At 38.1% G+C, this 18441-nt stretch overlaps 2 protein-coding genes across 3 annotated transcripts in view; one reads left to right on the plus strand and one right to left on the minus strand.

Moving 5' to 3' along the window:
• Positions 1-18441, minus strand: part of LOC103403243 (lysine histidine transporter-like 6) — a 42158-nt gene that overhangs the window by 18324 nt on the left and 5393 nt on the right. The window lies entirely within an intron of this gene.
• LOC103425433 (uncharacterized) lies at positions 15124-18032 on the plus strand. Of its 2 annotated transcripts, none has more exons than XM_008363511.4 (8): positions 15124-15540; positions 15622-15715; positions 15802-15927; positions 16071-16229; positions 16706-16824; positions 17172-17363; positions 17452-17542; positions 17638-18032. In XM_008363511.4, exons 1-8 carry the CDS (start codon positions 15383-15385, stop codon positions 17728-17730), a joined length of 1032 nt encoding a protein of 343 aa, XP_008361733.3. In that variant the 5' UTR covers positions 15124-15382; the 3' UTR covers positions 17731-18032. The 2 variants fall into 2 exon arrangements, with proteins under 2 accessions (XP_008361733.3, XP_070672299.1); XM_070816198.1 differs by having other exon boundaries at positions 15317-15540; positions 15810-15927.

Below are 18441 nucleotides of genomic sequence, written 5' to 3' on the forward strand. Positions count from 1 at the left end.
TGTGATGGTATTGCCCTCTGTTGGGTTCACTGAGTCCCCTTTGTGAGGGGGGAGGAGTCCATTTTTATAGAATAAGAGGCTCCTCCTTTTACATAATCATATGGGCTGGGTAATGAGGCCAAATGTATCAAAGTCTGAGGCCCAATATGTGTGGTACCAATAGTAGTCCCCCAAGTTTTCAGTCAAGAGAGTTTTTTGGCTGGAGACTTCAAATCCAATCCATGTACGAGCCGAAGTGACTAGATGTCTTGAACTAGTACTCAACCCAAGGCAATGCTCAACATAAAGCAATACTCGGCTAGAGGTATCACACGTTACAAGATTGCTCGGCTGAAGGCGATGCTCGTTGCGAGGCTGCTCAGTTAGAGGCTATGCTCGCGGCGAGGCGTTTGCTCGGCTGGAGGCGATGCTCGTTGCGAGGCGGCTCGGCTAGAGGCTATGTTCGCTGCGAGACGGCTCGGTATGTGGTATTCCTCATTGCAAGTATCTACTTTATGTCAACATGCACTCAGTATGAGTTGATTCTCGACATGACTCGAGTCCGCTTGTCGGGTTCGCATATTGGGTCTATGTGTCGGATCCGTGGATTGGGTCCACAAGTCAGGTCTTTGAGTCGGGGCCATACGTAGGGTCATTGATTTGGGGCTATCTGTAGGGTCATCAAGTTGAAACTATCTATAAGGTCATCGAGTTGGGTCCGGGCACATAGGTGTCCCAATAAGCGAATGTCTGAGCAAGTGAGTGTTCGGTCAGACAAGAGATCACCATGAGCACGTGGCTCATCAATCTATAAGTTGGTAGATTTCGTTAATCAGCAACAATGTTGATCAGTGGATATAGTTGCTCAATAATTCCTGACAATAAATGACAGTATAAGTACGACCGTATAATGAATAAATCAACTTGACAAAGTTTGTCAAGGCAAAATATTGTACCATGTGCCTTCTATACATAAATAATTTATTCAGTCGTGTGGTAAATGATTTGTATCATATATCAACAATATATTAGGTATTGCCTAAATGTGTGTGTATATATATATATAATCATGAATAAATGATTTATTCAGTTGTTTGATAAATCATATGTTGTATAAATCAATAACATGATATAAATCATGTGATATTAGAAACAATATTATTTAATCATAAGTCATCATGACATAAAAAATAATAAAATTATTATTTTATAATTAGTATCATGACATAAATAAAATAATAAGATATTAAATAAACAATGATATTCAAAAAACAGCATGATGTGAAAAGTAAAGTTCTTTTTTCTTTTTCTTTTTCCTTTTGTCCTTTCATGATGGAGGTTTTACCGCACTATATATGTATGTGTATATGTATATACATATATTTATCGTGAGGTGCCGCATTATATGCACACATATCACGAAAGCAAATAATATATAGCTAACTGTGCACTAAAATATAAATTTGATAGAAATGATGTGGTCTCCTCAAAGAATATGCATACTGTAAAGCATCTCCAACACAAAATAATAATAAATTATTTAAATAAACAAATGATAAGTTGGAGAAAAGCAAGAGTATCTTCCTCCTTATAAATTATAAGTTGCTTTCATCTGGGATCCTTATCTTCTCCGATTGGGTATATATATATATATATATTTTAAACAAAGGGATAGTGAGTAAACATTATACCATGTACCCTTTTTCTTTCTGCCATGAATGATTACAGATATAACACTAAAATATTGAAAACATGAGTGATTAAAGATAAGTAGCAGAACATCATAGAATGCATGTGATGATCAAAAATAATTAAAGGTAAATAATAATAAAATAATGATAAAGAACCCTTATCTTCCTCCTAGGTCTTCCAGCTTTTTCAGAAAGTGGAAAGTGGACATGGTGGTATTCGCAGGAGGTGGGATCCCTGTGTCTGGAATGATTAAAGATAGATAAGTGTGATAGAAATGATTGCTTTCGTTGCTTTTAGTGAAGGCTTTTTCAGCAAAGTGGGAAAATGCACTCCCCCTCCTAAAGTACAGACACCTTCCGTCGCACAGCACCAACACCGAGTCCAGTTTTTGTAGGCGATGCTGAGCAGGTTGCGCTCCTCCACCGTCAACTCGGTCCCAGCGGCGATGAAGCCGACGACAAGCTTCTCCATGAAGCTCACCATCTCCTCGTACCGCTCGGCCTGCTCGGCGAGCTTCGCCAGGTACACGTACTGTTCTTTACTGAGGTTTTCAGGGACGACAAAAGCCATTGAAGCAGGCGAATCAAGCGTTCTGCAGCCTTCCCGACATGGGCACGAACGACATTGCGGCATGTGGAAGGATCACAGATGGCAAGGTTGACATAGGAATAAGCGGACTGAAAGAGGCCGCAGAGCAAAGGCAAACAGAGTCAGGGGCCTTCCATGTCTTGAGAATGCAGTAGATGTCAATGAGGTGTTCGAGGTGTTGTGCTTGTGCCAGTAATCGCCAGCTCCAACTGAGCGCAGCACGGCCACCAGAGAAGGCATATTTTTGTCAACAGACTCCAGCTCACCTTGAAGGAAGGGGCAGGTCGAGTTCAAAAGGCTTTGGAGGTAGGTGCCACCATGGTTGCTCTCCAACGACGGTGTTGGTGTCTTGGATGGCATTGATTTGATTGATTATAGCTGGCTGGCGGTGTTTGGTTTTTTGTACCTAAAATCTAAGTAGTAAACTCAGATATAAGAGAGAGAGATAGGAGAAAGAGACTGTGACTGTGACTGTTTTTTTTTTGGATTTCTTTTTGTTTTGGTTTTTGGGTTTCTGCAGATTCACGGTAGATATTGTGGCGAGGTTTCACGGTGGTGAGATATAAAAATGAAAAAGAACCGACATAGCTTTTCGTGTTGTTTCCCACAGACGACGCCAAATGTTTATGCACAAAACCGGAGGTCTTGGAACAACGTAAATTCGGCCATGAATCTGCAAGAAATGTAAATAACACAAAAGTTATCGTGGTTCACCCCAAGGTTTGGGCTACGTCTACACTGATTGTATTTCTCTGACTGTATGTATGGATTACAAGGGTGAGAGGGAGTCCCCCAGAGAAAGAGAGTATTGTTGTGTTTGTGAGGGTGTTGCCCTCTGTTGGGTTCACTGAGCCCACTTTGTGAGGGGGGATGAGTCCCTTTTTATAGAATCAGGGGCTCCTCCTTTTACATAATCATATGGGCTGGGTAATGAGGCCCAATGTATCAAAGTCTGAGGCCCAATATGTGTGGTACCAACAGAGATAATTACACCGAGCCTTCCAAATAAACCAACAAGTGAAGGCAACATAAGACAACGACCAAATAGTTACATCCTTAGATCCCAAAGGTGAATTTAAAAGAGAAGAAAACCAGTTCGCCAACGCCAAGAAACCAGCTATATCCACCACGTAATAAATAGTCAATATTAAGACCAACTCCAATGGTGGGCTAAAAGCTAAATTTCCCCATTTATTCCCCCTCCCAAACACCACCCAACCCATGCTAAAATATCGGGCTAAAAGCCAAATGCCAAAGCTGGGCCAAATTCCCCCCTATGCAAGTGGACTCGCTAGCACTTGGGCCAATCTCGGCCCACCCACGCTCCAACGCACCCCATGCAGTTGGCTTGCAAGGCTTTCCTTACAGGGGTAAGCCCCGCTGTCAACTGTGTGTCGGCCAACATCATCATCCCAACAACTATAATTTTAATTCAATAGCTGGGCTTTAAGGACCATTGGTTGATCCAACGGTCCATATTCAAATTTAATTTTTTTAGAATATGTTATTTTAAAATACATTGAATCCAGTGGCTGATATTAAATATAATCAAATCTAACGGTAAAAAAAAGATCTAATGGCCCAAATTTAAATTTAACGGTTAAAATAATTAAAAAATTTATTTAACTCAAAATTCACCAAAAAACTCTATAAATACCTATGTATTTGTTCAAACATCCACACAAAACTCAATTTTCTCCTACAATTCTACCAATTTATCTTTCTACCATTTATTTCCATTTCCAAATTGTTCAACATGGCAAGAGAGCATATTAGAGGTCGTAATTGAACATGTGAGGAATATGTTGCTTTATGTTTGGCATGAGTTTTTGTTAGCGAAGATGGTGCAGTTGACACAAATCCAAATAAGAAGGTTTTGTGGGATAAAATCATTGCAAAGTTTCAAGAAAACTGCAATTGTGGCGGTCGGGATGGTGGTGGTGTTTATGATCAGTGAAAGACTATCAACAAAGCATGCACTTTATGAAAGGGAAGCTTAGAGAGAGCCGTGGTTGGCATGGTTAGTGGAAGGAGCGCCACATAAATTATGAGTTTTGTTTTTGATATTTTATTTGTCATGTACATAATATTATTTTGCAACTAATTAATTTTATGTATTTTTTGCATAGGGTGACAAAGCAATGGAAATTTACAAGACAAGAGTAATACCAAAAAATCAAGTTTTTAAGTTGCAACATGCTTGAGACGTCCTCAAGGATTGTCCGAGGTGGAGAACCGATGCAAACCAACAATGAGGAAGATTATTTCAACATGAAGCCACACAGACAAATGCCGGAGATGAAGGTGTCGATGAAATGACCCCATCTTTTTTTTTTTGCAAGGCCCCCGGGAAGAGATAAGCAAAAGGAAGCAAAGAGAAAAGGGAAGTCGCAAGATCCGATGAGTGGACACTTTGCTACCGGAATTGCAAAATTGAACGAAACTCATAGCGCTCGCCAAGAAGAAACGGGCCAAATGAATTTGCAAATGAAGGAAATCTCAAATAGGGAGTAAGATAGATTTGAAATTAATTTCATGATGGAGGACCTCAGTAAATACATTCCAAAGAGGAAGAAGTTCTTACGTGGTAAGCAAAAGGAAATTTTACGAAAGTCTGCCTCAAGGAGTATATTTCAAGATGATGAATCCTCTGAACCTTATATCCCAAGTCATGTACGAAGTCCATCACAAGTGAAGATGGTGGATATGATTATTAAGTTTATGTAATGTATGAATTATGTGTTTTATTAATTAAGTTTATGTAGTTTATTAATTATGTGGTTTATGAATTATCGGTTGTATTAAGTTTATCTGGTTTATGTACTTTATTAAATTTATGTCTTATTAATTATTGTTTCTATTAATCTAGATGCCTTCAATAATTATTGTACTTATTATTCCACACTTTGATGTATAATAGATGCTTTCAATAATTCAACCTCCATTCAATAATTTATCCAACGTACTAGACAAAATACTTTGCACAATAAGACACTTAAATTTATTACTAGAAAGTAACAACATAGTACACTTAAAATTATTACATAAATGCTTAACCAACATCATCAATGTTCACCTTTTCGTCAGTTGAGTTTGCAGAGCACCCATTAGCTAGCATGCAAAAAGCAGATGTAAGCTTCTGATGAGGTGATAGACATTGTCGGCCTGCGACATCTATCCTACTTGCAAAGTAGTGGTCATGAAAGTTCAGCTTCGGCGTCGAACAATTTTGCATCCTCAATCTCAATCTTTGCTTGGTTTTGTACCATATGCATTGCCATGCTACCCCTTATTCTATCACCCATTGAAAGTTGAAAGATTGGTGAATATATAGGATGATTGAAGGTTGAAAGGTTGTATGATCAACTAATATTGGACATATGTTTATATAGAGGATGATTGATAAAAGTTGAACGGTTGGTGAAAGTTGAAAATTTGGTGTTGAACAGTTGGTGAATTGAAAATTTGGTGTTGAACGGTTGGTGAATTGAAAGTTAGCCTAGGGTTGAAAGATTTGTGAAAGTTGAAAGCTTGTTTTATGGAAAATTTAGTGATTTTTTAATATTTATCGGAATTTAAATATTTTTATATTAAAATGTTCATAAAATTAATTTACGATAGTCTATATATTTATTTATTTTTTTTAAATTTAACTGAAGAAAAAAATAGCCTAAGTTCATTATTTAATAATCCTGAGCTAAAATTTTAGGTCAGAATAGTTGGAGCAGAAAAGTTGTTTCTGAGCTAAAAATGTTGGCTTTTATGACACACCCCGTCCCGAAGGAGGGCATGCTGGCCGTCACGTGAGAGTGACGTAACCATTTGCACAGTACGGAAGCTTTAATTATACAATTTATAAGTTGATACACCCGAATGTGAGTCCTAATTTTGTCCAATCTGTCAGAACCCCGCTGTATTCCTCGTAGTCACCACACATTTGTGATTCCTGAACCTGGAGGGGCGCAAAACCAAAATTGAGTGGGTCAGTAAAACAATTCTTTTCCAAATCCAAACATTTCTCAAAACGTTGTAACCCCTCTCCGTAAAACCTGTATACTTTCCCAGAAATGTAAAATATAAATATACATATATATTCTCAAGACTTCAAGTCGTTAACTCAACATTTTCATAACAATTATGCCATGCCACATCATCTCAACATTTCTCATATTAATTATGCCATGCCACATCATCTCAACAATAATAAGGTATGAATGCATAAACATAATCATATCAGGTGCAAGAAAGTAATCAACCGTAGGCCCTCTAATAGCCCTGTACGGTTGAACCTAGAGCTCAAAATCTATCACTATCACTCTACCGGAGTCACCTCTGTGACCTGTCCGGCCTTCTGCACACAAGTTACGCTCTAGTGCTTCTCATAAATCATCTGTGCACATAATCTAAGGTCACCCACCAGTCGGAATCTCACTAACACTCTCGCGACTGGCCTGTCGTACCCACTCCGCGTGGACTGTACGACTAGCATCTACTTGGATCCAAGGCGAGCGTGCGATGCGGTGAATACTATAAGCACTAAACCATGGTGCAGGATTTGAGCTCAATATATATCATCATCATCATAACAGTAATTAAATACTCACCTGTGCGTCCACCGCACCATTTCATACATATGCATCATAAATCAATTCTTACATGTGCGTCCACCGCACCAATTCATACATATGCATCATATATTAATTCATGCATGGCATTTCAACTCACATTTCTATATACTTTTCATATCAATTCTATGCATGGTATTTCACTTCCCGTTTTTCCACATAACTCATATGCATTTCATTTTAAACATATTTTCATTTCAATTCAATTTCTGGGAAACGGCAAGTATATATGTATACGGAAAACAAAACTGCCCACTCACAGAATACATCAACGTGTCGAAGGTCCCTGAGCATCCCTTGGCCATGCCCGATGCCCGCATAAGCCTCACCTATACAAAAGTAACCAATTTGGCGTTATTTAACGCCTAACCCAATTCTTAGCTAATAACTCCTCATATATTCCTCAAATTGGGTATATGAATATACCACTGTGACCTACACAACCTCAGGATCATCCCCATATTTTTAAAATAATTTTTGGAGGTTTCACGCGCCCCCACGCGCCTGACGTGGCACGGACCTACGCGCCCCCACGCGCGGCCACGTGCCAAGCACACTGACGGTGTCAATTGACGCCGTCAGGAATATTCCGTTAAAACCCCGGAATATTCCGTTAACTTAACCGGATACCGTTACTGCCGTTAGGAATATTCCGTTAAAAATACCGGAATATTCCTTCTTCTTCTCCGGTCGTCCCTCGCCGGACTCCGGTCACCGGAAACTGGGGAATATTTCAAATCCACTATTCTCCTTCGTTTTTCATCCAAATTTCTCGAATTTTACACCAATTTGAAGCCCTAAACATCTACTTTCACGTTGGACTAGTTTTAGGGCCTAAAAACTACGAGATCAAACTTTTCAAAAATTCAAGAATTCGGCCAAACTTACAACTCGTGATCCTGACGTCCAATTCATGCCAACGAAGCACTCCGAGCTTCCTTGGGACTTCCTTAAGCTCACTGTGAGCTTGGTTTGGCCTAAAACACAACCAATTCAAAGCTCATGAACAGTACACATTCACGGCAACTTTAGAAACTAGGGTTTTCGAAGTGAAACTTACCTTAAACTGGTACCTACGTGATCGTGAAGTCCTCAGGGTTGCAATGGTGGTCTTAACTTGGACGTTCGTGGAGATTTGATTGTGGTTTGTGTGTGAGTCCGTATGTTAAAGAGTAAGAGAGAGAGAGAGTGAAAATCTGGAATGGAAGAAGAAGAGAGAGAAGGAAAGGTTACGGAAAATGGGGAGGAAATTAGGGTATAGGACCCTACCTAAAGTCCAACACAACAATAGCTTAGAAATTTTAGGTAAAACAAACACCAAAATTACGCACCTTAATCCCGTTTAAGGGCGTTTTTGTAATTTCACGTCCTCGGAATTAAAAATTCCGGGACGGGCTGTGACAATCTCCCCTCCTTATAGAATTTCGTCCCCGAAATTCCAGCCACCAACCAAACTCTCAATACTAAAAAAAAATAGCCTCGGATACATCTCTCATCCGATTCTCTTTCTCCCACGTAGCTTCTTCCGCTGAATGGTTCCTCCACAATACTTTTACCACTTACTCTGTCTAAATTCTTAGGACCTTCTTTTTCCAATCCAAAGTCGTCCATAGCTCCTCACTAATTAGATCCAGCTTAATTCTCAATAGTTGCACCAGAATCTCATGTGACGAATCTGCCACCTAGTGACAACGTATCGAACCCAAAATACATTAAGTACCTTAGCCAACTCTGAAGACATCACCACTTGTATGCAACTTTATTGATTCCTTTAGTGATCAAAAATGGTCTGATGTGTCTAAATCTTATCTTGTCTCCTTTCCAATTCTCGCAATTTCTGTTCGTGGTGAAATTTCCAAAAATATCAAACCATTTACCTTACACACTCGATTAGTGGCATATCCATCTGTTAGTCTCTTTTGCCATTCCTGGCTACCTTCAGGTTAACTTAATCACCTGAATACTTTGAGGAGACTCATCCCTAGTCTCAGGGTCTACTAAAACTCTTTCTTGATCGAATCTTTCTATACCCAGAAACATTCCATTCACAAGTCATCAAAAACCGACTCACATGACACATTTCATGATCCTTATGGCGTTACTTCGGAAACTGCACAACCAACATACTTAAGAAATTCAGCAGTTCCGTAAACCAATTCTCTTTTCCATAAAACAAATAAGTAATGTTGCACTGTCTGGGAAAGGTTGTTACTCAACACTGGAGTAAATGTACTAACTTGTTACTTAACAAGTATAACTTCTTCTCGATCTTCCGTTCTTAATTTTTTTTTTTTTAATTTTTTTTTTTTTTTTTTCCGTTGGTTTTCAATCCACAAGATGATACTCTTGGCAAACGTGCCAGACATTAATCTTACTGTAGTCTTCTCACCAAGTGCTTGAGCTAGAACAAACTTTACGATCACCCTGATCGTACAATCATGTTCATTAAGCAATACAATTCATTTTCGCTGCCTCATATCAAAATCCTTCCAAGTAATGGATATTGAAGACTTTTTGGATTCGTAAAAAAAAATCTTGCATTCCCACTAAAATATAATGTCTCCATAACTTCACAGCAAGAATGGTAATCGTGACTTCCAAATCACCAGTAGGGTAATTCATCTTATGAGATTCCATTTATCGTGAAACGTATGCAATCACCCTAACATTTGCATCAACATGCCTCCAATACCATTCAAGAAACATCACTAAAAATTTATGATTACCACTATTCTCTGGGAATACCAAAATACGTGCATGAGTGAGGAAATACTTCAGTTGTTGAATCCTTTGCTCACAATTTCCATCCCACTCATACATAACCTCTTTTCTCAACAGTCTCATCAATGACAAATCAATGACTAAAAAAAATCTTTCACAACTATCCAAGATAGCCTGGTAAGCTAAGAAATTCCAAATCTCAATTACGACTCGTGGTTATTCCAAATTCTCAATTTCTGCTATCTTTTAAGGATTCACTTGAATACCTTAAGAGTATATAACAAATCTCAGAATACCACCTGATTCATCCAACATTCGCATTTGCTAAACTTTGCATACAATCGACATTCTTCCAATCTTTGCTTCACCAACTTAATATGTTTACATGCTCTGCTCTGGCTCAGAATGTACCAGAATATCGTCAATGACAAATGATAACAATTTATCACAACATTCGTGGAATACTTCATCCATAAACTCCTAAAACAACGTGAGTTTTCTTATAGCATCACCAAAGCTCATAAAAGATTATAACAAATCCAGAAAACCATCTTATGATCAATGTCGCTCAAAATCTTCAATTGGTAGTAACCAGATCTCAATTCAATCTTTGAATCTTCGCAATTACTTCTGAGCTGGTTAAATAAACATCAGTACATCACCATGGATAACGGTTCTCAATCGTTACCCGACTCCATTGTCTATAATCAATGAACAATCTCTAAGTCCATTTTCTTTCTCACCAACAAACTGGTGCTCCTCAAAAGTGTTGTACTAGGTTGAATGAAATTTTTTATCAACCAATTCTTTCAACTGAATTTCCAATTCACTTAACTCATCATGAACCAATCTCTATCATAAGATTTATACCTGGCAACAATTCAATAGTGAACCTCATATCTCTGCCTGAAGGCAATCCAGGTATACTTTCAAGGAAGACATCAAGAAAAGTCTAACTCTTTCGACATTATTCACACTACTCCAAACAACATCATTTAGCACCACATGAGCTAAGTATTTTTGACAGCCTTTCGAAAACAATCTATTTGCTCTCACAGCATAAATAACCGCCTGACTCAATCCACTTTGCATACTTACAAAAGTAATCTCTGGTCATCCAGATCGATGGAAAGTACTGTTTCCCATAACATTTCGTCTTGTCACAATTATAACCAACCAATCTAATGGAACAGAATTAACTGATACAATATATATTCTATTATTATTAAGCATTCTAAATAAGTACAATACTAACATAAAATAATCTACCGGGTTGCTTGCTTAACGAATCCACGAATGAGTTATTAATATTACGGTCTGCAGCCCGCAATACTGATAAATCATCGTTGTCTCGATAAGTAGGCAACCACTCTCAAAGATATAACATTACTATTTTGTCACTCAATGCAAAATACATACACTCGTCTCAACTACATTTATTTACTACTCTCTAGGTAATAACATACATAATAAGAAATATATCAGTCGAAGTCAACTAGAATGACCAATACGGCTGATTCAACTCTTATCTCAATAATACGTCGGCCGGATCCACTCCGCGTGGTCGGTACGGCCGAACATATAACTCATCAAATCTCTCTGTACTCACGGTCAATCTGACCAAACTACTAAGTCCATAACTCTGCTGAATCGACACTATGATATCATGGAAAATTGTTGAGTACAACTGATTCTATGGACGATTCACAATTCTGTGTCCCCTCTGTTCACATAAACACATTCATTAATTTCACACTTCCCAAAGTGTTAATTTTGTACCTGCTGCACAAAGTATATTTCCTTTACTCGAGACACCTTGTCTCAAATATCTGAGATTACCAGTATATCCATCACTTTTATTCTGACCAGCGACATTAAAACCTCTGCTGGAAGAATTAACTCTAGCTTCACTTCTTTTGAAGCTCTGAATCTTTCTATATCCTTGATATGACGAATCATTAACTTTATCGTCTTCTTTTAATTCCCAATCTTTTCTTATTCCTCTTTACTCTCGTTGATCATGTTCTCAGAGTCATCAAGGCTCAACAACATCTTGTATACTCTTGGTAAGAAATACAATGGATAGTGGTCACCCAAATTACCACTTCCCTTTTTGCCACCCAGCTTAAAACAACATAACACCTCCACCAAATTAACAACAATATCTGGATGGAACGAGGCAAGTCTGAAAACTTTCTATAATATCCCTCGATCATCACCTTCCTTGTCTCATATTTGTAAACTCTTGTTTACTACCATCGATAAATGCCGGAGGGATAAACTTTTCCTTAAACAAGTCCTTAAACAATTTTAAATCGGCTGCTTCCTCTGGTGACAACAATTAATACTCCTGCTTCCATCAGGATACACGTTCATAACTCAAACCAGGTAGTCGTCTCGACCCACCTGTCAGAAGGAAATTTCCTTTGACTTGCATAATCTGAAACATCTTTTCCAAATGGTTAAACCGCTACTTCGTTCCCTCAGGTTCATCATTTCATAAGGTGATTCAAATTCAACTCATAACCCGTCTTAAAATGTCCCTTTTTATAATAGACTGAATCACCATAATAATAATTTCCCCTAAACCGCTATATTAGGGAGACTAAATTCCTCTAACTAAGTGGCTTGCTACGAGGCGGTGTAGTTCTGACAGAATTCACTAGAACTTCTCAAAATGTCCAAGATTGCAACCATGCTCTGATACCAACTGACACACCCCGTCCCGAAGGAGGGCATGCTGGCCGTCACGTGAGAGTGACGTAACCATTTGCACAGTACGGAAGCTTTAATTATACAATTTATAAGTTGATACACCCGAATGTGAGTCCTAATTTTGTCCAATCTGTCAGAACCCCGCTGTATTCCTCGTAGTCACCACACATTTGTGATTCCTGAACCTGGAGGGGCGCAAAACCAAAATTGAGTGGGTCAGTAAAACAATTCTTTTCCAAATCCAAACATTTCTCAAAACGTTGTAACCCCTCTCCGTAAAACCTGTATACTTTCCCAGAAATGTAAAATATAAATATACATATATATTCTCAAGACTTCAAGTCGTTAACTCAACATTTTCATAACAATTATGCCATGCCACATCATCTCAACATTTCTCATATTAATTATGCCATGCCACATCATCTCAACAATAATAAGGTATGAATGCATAAACATAATCATATCAGGTGCAAGAAAGTAATCAACCGTAGGCCCTCTAATAGCCCTGTACGGTTGAACCTAGAGCTCAAAATCTATCACTATCACTCTACCGGAGTCACCTCTGTGACCTGTCCGGCCTTCTGCACACAAGTTACGCTCTAGTGCTTCTCATAAATCATCTGTGCACATAATCTAAGGTCACCCACCAGTCGGAATCTCACTAACACTCTCGCGACTGGCCTGTCGTACCCACTCCGCGTGGACTGTACGACTAGCATCTACTTGGATCCAAGGCGAGCGTGCGATGCGGTGAATACTATAAGCACTAAACCATGGTGCAGGATTTGAGCTCAATATATATCATCATCATCATAACAGTAATTAAATACTCACCTGTGCGTCCACCGCACCATTTCATACATATGCATCATAAATCAATTCTTACATGTGCGTCCACCGCACCAATTCATACATATGCATCATATATTAATTCATGCATGGCATTTCAACTCACATTTCTATATACTTTTCATATCAATTCTATGCATGGTATTTCACTTCCCGTTTTTCCACATAACTCATATGCATTTCATTTTAAACATATTTTCATTTCAATTCAATTTCTGGGAAACGGCAAGTATATATGTATACGGAAAACAAAACTGCCCACTCACAGAATACATCAACGTGTCGAAGGTCCCTGAGCATCCCTTGGCCATGCCCGATGCCCGCATAAGCCTCACCTATACAAAAGTAACCAATTTGGCGTTATTTAACGCCTAACCCAATTCTTAGCTAATAACTCCTCATATATTCCTCAAATTGGGTATATGAATATACCACTGTGACCTACACAACCTCAGGATCATCCCCATATTTTTAAAATAATTTTTGGAGGTTTCACGCGCCCCCACGCGCCTGACGTGGCACGGACCTACGCGCCCCCACGCGCGGCCACGTGCCAAGCACACTGACGGTGTCAATTGACGCCGTCAGGAATATTCCGTTAAAACCCCGGAATATTCCGTTAACTTAACCGGATACCGTTACTGCCGTTAGGAATATTCCGTTAAAAATACCGGAATATTCCTTCTTCTTCTCCGGTCGTCCCTCGCCGGACTCCGGTCACCGGAAACTGGGGAATATTTCAAATCCACTATTCTCCTTCGTTTTTCATCCAAATTTCTCGAATTTTACACCAATTTGAAGCCCTAAACATCTACTTTCACGTTGGACTAGTTTTAGGGCCTAAAAACTACGAGATCAAACTTTTCAAAAATTCAAGAATTCGGCCAAACTTACAACTCGTGATCCTGACGTCCAATTCATGCCAACGAAGCACTCCGAGCTTCCTTGGGACTTCCTTAAGCTCACTGTGAGCTTGGTTTGGCCTAAAACACAACCAATTCAAAGCTCATGAACAGTACACATTCACGGCAACTTTAGAAACTAGGGTTTTCGAAGTGAAACTTACCTTAAACTGGTACCTACGTGATCGTGAAGTCCTCAGGGTTGCAATGGTGGTCTTAACTTGGACGTTCGTGGAGATTTGATTGTGGTTTGTGTGTGAGTCCGTATGTTAAAGAGTAAGAGAGAGAGAGAGTGAAAATCTGGAATGGAAGAAGAAGAGAGAGAAGGAAAGGTTACGGAAAATGGGGAGGAAATTAGGGTATAGGACCCTACCTAAAGTCCAACACAACAATAGCTTAGAAATTTTAGGTAAAACAAACACCAAAATTACGCACCTTAATCCCGTTTAAGGGCGTTTTTGTAATTTCACGTCCTCGGAATTAAAAATTCCGGGACGGGCTGTGACATTTTAACCCAACCATTGGAGTTGATCTAATAGGGTAACCCTTGAACTATTTTGAATTGACCAATTTGCACCCTACCTTAAGATTTTGAATTTCTGACCACTTTTTTTTTGTTGATTTCTTTTTAATTTCTAAACAAAAACAAATGAATGAGTGAAAATTGTTAATTTAGATTTTGATATAATCATGGAGTGCAACACACTTATTTGGGTTGGTTGTGTCATCTTTGCTTGATCTTTCTTTTATTTCCTTCTATTTTGAATCAATAAAAGTGGAGAAATCAAGCATTTTGCTTTGAAGAATAATATCGAAAAAATCTCAAGAATGGCAAGGATAATTTTCTACTATATCGGGAAAGTATCAAGGAGAAAAAGGTAATTTTCATCTATGATGAGAAAATCTCAAAAGTATGAGAGGATCCGAATTTTAATTTGATAACAAAATTGAAATTTAATATTCCATTTTAAACTAATCTAAATTATAATATAGATATTTAAATTAAAAAATATATTCGCTTCGGCCAATGCAACTACTACTGGTCTAAAAAAGAAGTAATTTTGGTTTCCTTCTTTTGGGTAATGCAAAGACCCAAAATTAGAATCATAATACAAAAAAATAAATATGCATTTATTCCCGAAATTAGAAAAAAAAAATAGTAATTATTAATCAAATTTCATGTTCATGTGGGTGAACCCGTGGCAAGTGGCAGCATAAAATCCATTTGAATTTGAGGAATTTAATTTAAATTAATAATGAAGTAATCAACTTTGCACTTCAATCGCTCTCCAAATTCGCGGGAACACCATGGCAGCCGCCGCTCAGGGCAGCTCTCTTCTCCGCTCCTGCCGCAGCAGACCATGCACAACCAGAACAACCCTATCCCCTTTCGGTCCCTATCCCTTTCTCTCTCCTCTCACCCCCATTGGCGCAAGCTCCAAACAGTTGAAGCTTTCGAATTCCAGGTTCTCTTTCTCCTCTATCTCTATATAGGGTTTCTAGGTGAATTTGAGAAATGAATTGTCAATTAATTTACATATTTGCAGGACTGGTAGGGTTGTTTCTGCTGTGGTTTCTGAGGAAAACGCAATTCAATCAAGTTTCTCTGGCACCGATGGGTTCAAGCTCACTTATTTGGAGGTGGGTTTTCAATTTTCTTATTGGTACTTCTTAAATTTGATTACTTTTGGGGATTTTTTTTTACTTGAATAAATGTTTACTTTTAGGGGAATAGTTGGTTGTGGGATGTGGGTGGGGTGAAAATACTGGTGGATCCAATCTTGGTGGGTAATTTGGATTTTGGAATCCCCTGGCTTTATGATGCTGCGAAGAAGTTTTTGAAGAATTTCCAGGTACTCCTTTAGCTTCGAAATCAATTTTTTGAAGCGAATTTGCCTTCGATTTTCCTTTTTAATTACGCATATGTTGCCATTATTTTGTAGAATGTTGTGAAGTTGATAGGCCTGTTTTGATTGGGTTTGCAACTTTAGTGCAGTTAAGTGATATTCCAGAAGTTGATTGCTTGCTTATTACACAAAGTCTTGATGATCACTGCCATTTGAAGACATTAAAGCCCCTCTCCGAAAAGTACCCGAATCTTAGAGTAATAGCTACACCAAATGCCAAGGCCTTGTTGGATCCCCTTTTCAGCAATGTGAGTTTGAAACTAATGTTTTGTTTAAGGCTGCAGCTTCTTGAATGTTAATTTTGTTTTTATTTTAAAATTTGTAATACACGCTGTTTATCCAGGTTACGCATGAACAATCTCTACAGTCACCACCAAAGAAACAACGATGCACTTAAATAAGCAATGCCTTGTTTCTTAAAAATTAGTGTAGTTTTTATAATTGGGGTATATAATCCGGCTGCGGTGTTGGGTTTATTGTGCATCTGTTCCCTCTTAATTTTTGGTTAATACATGTGCTACTAAGATGGTGGACATTACCACACAAATTCTATTCCTAAATTTTACCTTTCGCAACAACTGAAGTTACTGAACCTTACTGTCATTACTTCAACTTGGCTCAATTGGTCCTGAAAATTGCAATGCTGGCATGCAAGATAATCTCAAAGCCGTAGATGAAGTCGCATTCCGTGTTTCTATTTGAGATTTACACTAATTTTGTTCAGGTCACATATCTAGAACCTGGCCAGAGCTCCATTATTGAAGCAGGAAATGGTTCTACAGTCAAAGTTCAGGCCACTGCAGGGCCAGTTCTAGGTCCTCCTTGGCAGCGCCCTGAAAATGGGTAAGGTGTCATTTTTCTTATTGCGATTGTAACACTAGTGAATTCCATTAGCAAGGAATGAAATAAAAAGGAATGAAGTTAATGGAAAATTCTTCTTGATTGATTGAATTAATAATTACAACAGAGAGAGCATATAAAGCTTTTGCTAATTACAATGAAGTCCCTAACCATCTTTACTAATTACAATTACAAGTGTAAACAAACTTCTTAATGACTGAACTTAAATTGTTGACTGTATTGGATGGCTTGGCTTGTAGATTTTCCTCTTTATGAAACAGTTCCTTGTAATATGTGCTTTAGTCTTTGGTTAAATGGATATTAACGAGATGTTATAATATGTGGACCAGATATCTTGTCATTTATCCAGAAGGGAAATCTACACTTTACTATGAACCCCATTGTGTATACAATACAAGTTCACTCGAGAAGGAAAGAGCTAACATTATTATCACACCGGTCATAAAGCAGCTTCTGCCTAAATTTACCTTGGTCTCTGGACAAGAAGATGCAGTTCGACTTGCAAAGCTGCTGAATGCCAAGTACAGATTCTTTATACCTTAATACTAACATATACATAAAGATGGTTTTACTAGACACATATCAACGTCTTTGTTTTACATTTTGTAGGTTCATTGTCCCGATGACAAATGGGGACTTGGATGCCAAGGGGCTTCTTGCTAGTTTAGTTTCGGCTGAAGGAACAATCGAATCATTCAAGGTTGTTTTCTTCTTCTCACGGTTTTTTCTACGGTGAAGTATTAAGATTTCTTTGTGCAATATTATCACAATTGAAGTTGTGGTTATTAAATGCAGGAACTTTTGTCCAAGGAATTACCAGATGCACAGGTACTGCAGCCTACTCCTGGTGTACCGCTAGAAATCCCGCTACCTCCAAATCTTCCGTAATATGTTTTCTGCGGATATACAGACACTGTAGCTCACTGAAAATATGTACACATCTCATCAAACTCGTAATTTGTAAATGTCAGTTTATTTTATTGATACCATTGGTTCCCTTTTAATCTGTATTCAAAGGCAACTCCAAGTAGGCTTGGCCTCTGAGTTACATATGAGAAGCTGGTTCACTTGAACAATATTCCATTGTGGAATAGTTATTAGGACATTGGAGGCACAAATATTTGTATGGCCCACTTAGCTAGTGGTAGAGGCATGCCGCTTAATAAAATGACAGACATGCTTTCCAATTAGCTATTCCGTTTAGTAAATGTTTTTTTTTTCAATATTGAAGGGAGGGTTTCTTTAGTTCACATTAAAAGTACAAATTTAAGTTACATATCTGAATAAAAGCCGTTAAATTATTTAATTTAGGGCTGGTTTGAGATTATTATGTTTTGAAAAAAACCTAATTCTGTTATGATGTGAGAATAAGCAGCTGTGAAATAAAACTATAGAGTGTTTGGTAAATTTTTTTGTAAAAGTGTTTATGGAAAAAAAAAACGGTATTATAGTGTTTAGTAAATTTTTATATAAAACAGCTGTGATTATGTGAAATGACAAAAAAAATGTATAATACTAAATGTGTCATTAATTTAATTTTCTCCACCTGCATCGAGTAGTCTCTCCCACTGAACTAGACTTTCCAAAAACCAAAAACAT

This window comes from Malus domestica, chromosome 16 (genome assembly GCF_042453785.1).
Source record: "Malus domestica chromosome 16, GDT2T_hap1".
NCBI lineage: Eukaryota > Viridiplantae > Streptophyta > Magnoliopsida > Rosales > Rosaceae > Malus > Malus domestica.

Coding starts and splice junctions, on each gene's coding strand:
- LOC103425433 (XM_008363511.4), top strand. CDS start 15,383: ATGGCAGCCGCCGCTCAGGGCAGCTCTCTTCTCCGCTCCTGCCGCAGC. Junction 15,716..15,801: donor TCAAGCTCACTTATTTGGAG/GTGGGTTTTCAA, acceptor GTTTACTTTTAG/GGGAATAGTTGGTTGTGGGA. Junction 17,543..17,637: donor GAACAATCGAATCATTCAAG/GTTGTTTTCTTC, acceptor TATTAAATGCAG/GAACTTTTGTCCAAGGAATT.